Genomic DNA, 6730 nt, shown 5'->3' with positions numbered 1-6730 from the left:
TACACGGGTTTTTTAATGATATATATTTTTTTATTATTTAGTACAGAAAATTACACTTATTCAAACCGTGTAATGCGCATATTTATAAAGATGTAAATTTTTTTTATTATTTGGTAAACAATATTACATTTATTCAACCCGTGTAATACACGTGGTTTTAAAGAAATAACTTTTTTATTTGGTATATAAAACTACATTTATTCAATCTGTACAATATGGTTCTTATAGATATAACTTTTTATTATTTAATATATAAAATTATATTTATTTAACGTGCAATAAATGAGGTTTTTAAAGATATATTGTTTTATTATTTAGTATATAAAATTTATTTATTCAACCCGTGTAATACACGGGTTTATAACCTAGTTTAAAAATAAAAAAAAAAAGGTTGTGAGTTCCATCAGAGATAAGTGATAATTGATCAGTTTAAATAAATAGGAGCCGTGATAATTGATAATTGATCATATCATAGATCTCACACTAGGGTCCAATTACAAAACCAAGAAACCCTAGTACACACGACGATGGGGACATGAATTTATTTTGGTCCCTCTAATCATGCCTTGATGAAGAAAATAGCCAGCAAGTATTTCTAATATCAATTTTGTAGTCAAGACGTGTAGAAAAATTGCAAGTTTTTATAGTTTACGTACCTTTACCGGGTCAAAGAAATATTGCATGACTACCATCGTTCAAAGACTTGAAAGTCTACTCTTAGTAAATCTACAAGTCATATACGCAATGTTTGTATGTATGAATATCTAAACATATTAATTATTACATTTTCGTATTTTGTATGTTTTGTATTTTTACCTATGGCTTATTTTTTATAAGATCTTTAGTCTGTGGTAAATACACGTAACCTAAACCCAGCTATTAGCATATGTATTAAGTTTAATTCAAAGCGCATAACAATAACAATTGTTAATAAAAAGCTAATTAGAACTAGTATTTACAAAAAAGTAATCATTTCTCTTATCATAGCTATTTAATATAACCGGCGTAATCACTATATCTACATCGTGTTTGGATTTTGAGAAGATCAGGTGGGTGATTTAAATGTAGGAAAGCTTTTTTGGACCTATTTGAAACTATATATATATTTTTTTGAACTGCCAATTTCATTCAACACAAAGGCCCAAACAGCACCTTCAACAAGGAGAAAAAGGAGCTGGGCAAACACAAACAGAAAGCAAAACAACACAAGAATTACAGCAAAAAAACTTTCCACCTATTCCAATCTAGCTCCACTTTTTCGCTCTACTTTTAATCCATAAGAAGCTATACGCCATCACGTCTCCCATGATCTTTTCCACCTTAACTGGACGAATGGAGAATATCATCTCATTCTGAGCTTTCCATAGACACAACACGCAACCACAATGACGGATTGTATTACCTTCTTTTTCGTCTTGTTTCCAGGAATGTATTTGTGAACCTCCAATAAATCTTTAAAGGAAAACGCAAATATTGGTGAGATCCTACACTATAAACTGATTTTTTGCCAAATCACACTCGCCACCATACAAGCCGCAAACACATGATCAATCGATTCCACCACCCCTAGGCAAAGACTACATCTATTCAGACCCGTAACAATCTTCCTTTTAATTAACATGTCCATTGTGGGAAGCCTATTTAGCATCGCCCTCCAACCAAAAATCTTAACTTTTATTGGGACCCAAGCGTTCCAATCAAACTTCATACTACTCCTCGATGCAGACAACGGCGACATTAGAGCTTTTTTAACTGATGCAACCGAGAAGCTCCCATCCTCCTCCTTAGACCACACCCATTTATCGCTATAAATAACAAATTCCAAGGGTTTTATGTTTAATTGTTTATCGAAGTATAACACAACTAAAGTATTGGCAACGATTGAACAAAAGATCCATCATAGACAAACAAGATGAGCAAAACAGATTAAGACTTGTGACTAGGTGCAAGTTCATTTTTATACTCTCTAGGTGTTTTCATTGATCACACCACACACCTAATTTCTATGGAGGAATTTAGGTTATAAAAGTAAGAATTCTGCGAGTCTGTTACAAAATTCTAGAAAGGAGCTAAGTAATGTTAACAAATAGGATTCGTGATTACAAAACCAAGCAACCCAAGTAAACAACAAACCCAAGCAACCCAAGTAGACAACGATAGGGTGTTTTAAAAGAAATTCTCTAACGGTCAAGCTATTAATCACTTTTCAATAATAGTATTCGTTATAATTTGTCGATAGTTTTGTGTTTTAATCAAAGTATATTCATCTTTTGTACTTTACCGTTGTATTTCTTTACTATGTTAGGCTAACAAGGGCACCTCAAGTAATAAGGCGAAGCAGGAAGAAAATCGCAAACAAGTATTTCTAATATCACCTTGTAGTCATGACGTGCAGAAAAATTGCAACTTATTTAGTTTAGGCCTATACTAGGCCAATTTGATTTCATCTTCCGCCCATTAAATCCTTCAGAGTTAATAGCAACATCTTTTCATTTATGATACACTCTCAATGCTTTTGGCTTGACTAATTATAACTTCCTGTGCAAAACCAATAATAAATAAAGCCTTTATTTTTAGAAAACCTCAAAAGTATTAGTACGTTCATACTTGATGACGTAGGTAGTCCAAGCTTAGTAAACTGGCTAGAATGCAATACAGCTTAAAGGGTTGAAAACTAAAGGGGTTCGGAATTAACTAACTGTTGTGAACTGCAAAAAGCACAGGACAGTGACCGGTCACATCACACTTTACGTGTGAACTCTCCCACTCAGCCGCAAAAGGAGCATGTGGGAGAATACACTCTTTTACCCGCAGGTCCAAAACATTTAACCTACCAAAAAGGACAAGCCCTCCACTGTAGTCATGGATCACTAGTTAAATGTTTCTTCGTATGGCCAGCTCTTCCTCTATAAATGATAACTCCTTGTCATTCAGCTTGGACACTCCTAATCTCACTTCTCATCTCTAGAACTTGCTTCTTGCATGTTGTATTCTTCACTCACTACAATACACCTGCATTAAACACAAACATTCTGAGTTGAATATTCTTCAATTCAGAATTCAAAGCAACAATAACAAAGTGATCCAACCCTACGTATTGCATACGTTGGGGACCCCACGACCTGCGTTAGGCAAACCGAAACTCTTGAACCCTTTTGCCTAACCAGTCCAGTCACTATCCTTGTTCTTATATTTGTTGTAGCAACAATACTAATAATATAAATATACCAATGACATGAGGTTTCTATTACTTATTATTAACATAGTTTTCTTTTATTTTTATTTATCTAAATCAATTTTCTAGTTTTCACTATAATCTACAAAATATAAAAACAACTCAAACTAATATGTTTTGTACTCATATCAACGCGTTTTGCTTATGATTAATAGAAAATAGAGCATACCTAAAATGTGGCAATCAATCACTTATCATATCACGAAGCTCACACAAGGGTCCAGTTACAAAACCAAGCAACCCAAGTAGACAATGATAGGGTGTTCAAAAAAAAAAATCTTTAACCGTCAAGCTAATAATCACTTTTCAATAATAGTATTTATTATAACTTGTCGTTAGTTTTGTGTTTTAATCAAAGTATATATGTCTTTTGTAGTTTAATTACCAATGTATTTATTTTCTATGTTAGGCTCAAGGGCACCCATGTAATAAAGCTAAGGAGGAAGAAAATTTGGGGACAAGTATTTATTTTGGATCCTCTAGTCATGCCCTAGTGAAGAAAATTGCAAATAAGTATTTCTAATGTCACCTTGTAGTCATGACGTGCAGAAAAATTGCAAGTTATATATTTAATTTAGGCCTATACTAGTCAAAGAAATATTATGTGTCAACCATCCATCGAAGACTTGCCAGTCTAGCCTCTTACGCCTATATAAGCCAACATCCTTACCCCATACATATCACATAATCAAAGCTTACATCAATATGGAGCTTCACTTACTCTTATACCCTATTCTTGCCACTAGTTTGATGCATGGTAAAGCTTTACATCATGTTTTTTTTTTGTGTATTTATTGTGTGTGCAAATACATGGTTTTGTGTTTGTTTAACAAAATAATTAAGCCCAGTTAATACCAATGATTGTTTCAGGTGTTCGCTCATCGGTTTTCACGATAAAAAACAACTGCCTTTTCAACATCGCCCCAGGAATTTTGACCAGCTCAGGGGCATCAGTAACAACAGGATTTGAACTTGCACCACAAGCCTCAAACACTGTTAACATTCCAACACCATGGTCTGGACGAGTCTGGGCTCGGTTTCAATGTTCAAATGAAGGTGGGAGGTTTAGTTGTAAAAGCGGAGATTGTGGTTCGGGTCAAGTAGCATGCAATGGTGCTGGTGGAGCACCACCAGCAACCCTTGCTGAGTTCACATTAGCAGATGCAAGTGGAAAAGACTTTTATGATGTTAGCCTTGTTGATGGGTTTAATTTACCTGTTTCAATTGTTCCACAAGGTGGTTGTCCAACCACCGACTGTCTGGTTGATATTAATGCTCAATGCCCGTCTGACCTAGCCGTGAAAGATGGATCGGGTGGAACCATCGGATGTAAAAGTGCATGTGTTGCATTTAACAAGCCGGAATATTGTTGCTCCGGAGATCATGGTACGCCGGAAACCTGCCCCGCATCAGATTATTCAAGGTTTTTCAAAAATCTTTGCCCTAAAGCTTATTCTTATGCGTATGACGACAGATCAAGCACTTTTACATGTAATACCGGCCCTAACTATGACATAACATTCTGCCCATGATATTTGTATCTTTCTCGGCATATAGTTGAAAAATGATGAAGAATAATAAATAATAATGTGCAGGGCCGGCCCTGAGAATTCATGTACCCTGTTCGAACTCGAAAAACGTGCCCTTAGATCTTAACTAAAGAAAAAATTAAACTAGTTTTTTCATATAACTTTGAACCGTTGGCAAAAATATAGCATTCGATAAACAATGCAATTAACAAAATACCAAATATAGTATTCGAATGAATGACATACCGTAAAAACTAATAAGCTAATAGCTAACCAATGATTCGTGAAGCTCTCCTTGCATTTTTGATAGCAAATTGGTGAATCAACTCTTCACAATTTATATCATCTAAGACTTCGTTCTCGATAGCAATCATCGCCAACCCACTAAGTCTTTCTTGGGACATTGAAGATCGTAGGTAAGATTTCAATAACTTCAACTTCGAAAAACTTCTTTCTGCAGATGCCACAGTGACTGGAATAGTCAACAATATTCTATATGCAATGCATGCTTCTGGCGAATAACCGTCTTCTTTCATATACTCCAAAACGTCTACAGGACTGCTAAATTTATTGGTTAGTGAGTCACGAAATAAATTAAGCTCTGTATAAAGTGCCTTGCCATCAATATCCGATTTATCTTTAAACTTGAGTGCATTTTCAAGACGATGACAAGACGACTTAAGATCTTCATCTTTCATAATCCTCAACGTACGTGGAAACAAAAAACCAAATAAACCCTCGTACCATTTAAATTGTTCAAATCTTTTCTCTAAAGAAGCAATAGCTTGATCCACAATATATAAGAAAAAGTTTACTCTGAAATTCTCTTCTACTGTAAACGCAACTTCTTCGCTACTAGAAGTCTCATCTTTTCTTTTTTTCCTTTTAATCTTACGTTTTTCTTTAAATATGGGATCAATTTCCATTTCAGTAGCAATCTCCGTAGCTTCTTCAATCGCTTTAGGAAAACCTGTTTCTCTATAATCCTTAAAGTACTCAATCAAATTGTTTAAGTGAACTCGGTTATAACAATTAAGTAAGAATAAAACAATTTCAATTACCTTTTTCGTACAACTTTTCCTTATTTCCACGAAATGCTAAATTATGCTTAGCAAGAAACTTGATTAGCGCAATGATTCTAAAAAGAACTTGTTTCCAATATTCCGCTTCCTTCTTGAATTGCTCATGTTGAAATTTATCAATTGTGTCGTCCGATTTCAATCTTTTACGCAAATCAAACCACTTTTTCATATTTATGAGATGATCTAAAGAAACTTCATGTTCTCTCACTCTACCGGTAGCATGGTGCCAATCATCAAAACCTACACCTCCCAATCTACCTTTTGGCGCCCCAATTCTAAACACTTTGCAACAAAAACAAAACATCTTATCTAGCTCTTTCGAATATACTAGCCATTCTCTATCACACTTCTCCAAGTTTGATAATGTTCTTGTATAAATAGTTGCTGAAAATCGTCTATTAAATTTATCATATGGACCAAATTCAATACTAGTGTCTCTTTTAGGACCTTTCGCGACCAATAGTTTAATCTCATCCGCATTTAGTCCTTCCCACCTTCTTGGATCAAATATATAATCAACATGCTCTTCTTGTTGTTGCTCTTCAACATGTTCTTGTTCTTGTTGCTTTTCAACATGTTTTTCGTCTTGCTCGTCTTCTACTTCCACACGTTCTTGCTCTTGTTCTACTTCCTCGTGTTCCCGTTCTACTTCAACATGCTCTTGTGGTTTTTCCACATCAACAATAGGCGGATTAGGCGTCAAAAATTTTTGCATAGCACCCTTTTGTGACTTCACCAATTCATCTTGTCGTTTCCTCTTTTGACGTTTTTGCCATCCGGATGCTTGTTTAGGTGCCATTAACGCCTAAATATAATCGACAAAGTTTGTATCAAATTAAGTTAATGCCTAAATCAATCAAAAGGTAATAATAAATATTGTTTAT

At 34.7% G+C, this 6730-nt stretch overlaps 1 protein-coding gene across 1 annotated transcript; it reads left to right on the top strand.

Annotated features, from left to right (window-relative positions):
* Window positions 1–3920: 3920 nt before the first annotated feature.
* On the top strand, window positions 3921–4853 carry LOC110874911 (thaumatin-like protein 1). The gene is made up of 2 exons (XM_022123257.2): window positions 3921–3992; window positions 4106–4853. The coding sequence occupies exons 1-2, from the start codon at window positions 3941–3943 to the stop codon at window positions 4765–4767; spliced, it is 714 nt and encodes a 237-aa protein (XP_021978949.1). The 5' UTR covers window positions 3921–3940; the 3' UTR covers window positions 4768–4853.
* The last annotated feature ends 1877 nt before the right edge of the window (window positions 4854–6730 follow it).

Source organism: Helianthus annuus, chromosome 1, assembly GCF_002127325.2.
Source record: "Helianthus annuus cultivar XRQ/B chromosome 1, HanXRQr2.0-SUNRISE, whole genome shotgun sequence".
In the NCBI taxonomy this organism is placed as follows: Eukaryota; Viridiplantae; Streptophyta; class Magnoliopsida; order Asterales; family Asteraceae; genus Helianthus; species Helianthus annuus.
This window is presented reverse-complemented; position numbering and strand designations above follow the sequence as displayed.

Coding starts and splice junctions, on each gene's coding strand:
- LOC110874911 (XM_022123257.2), top strand. CDS start 3,941: ATGGAGCTTCACTTACTCTTATACCCTATTCTTGCCACTAGTTTGATG. Junction 3,993..4,105: donor TGCCACTAGTTTGATGCATG/GTAAAGCTTTAC, acceptor TGATTGTTTCAG/GTGTTCGCTCATCGGTTTTC.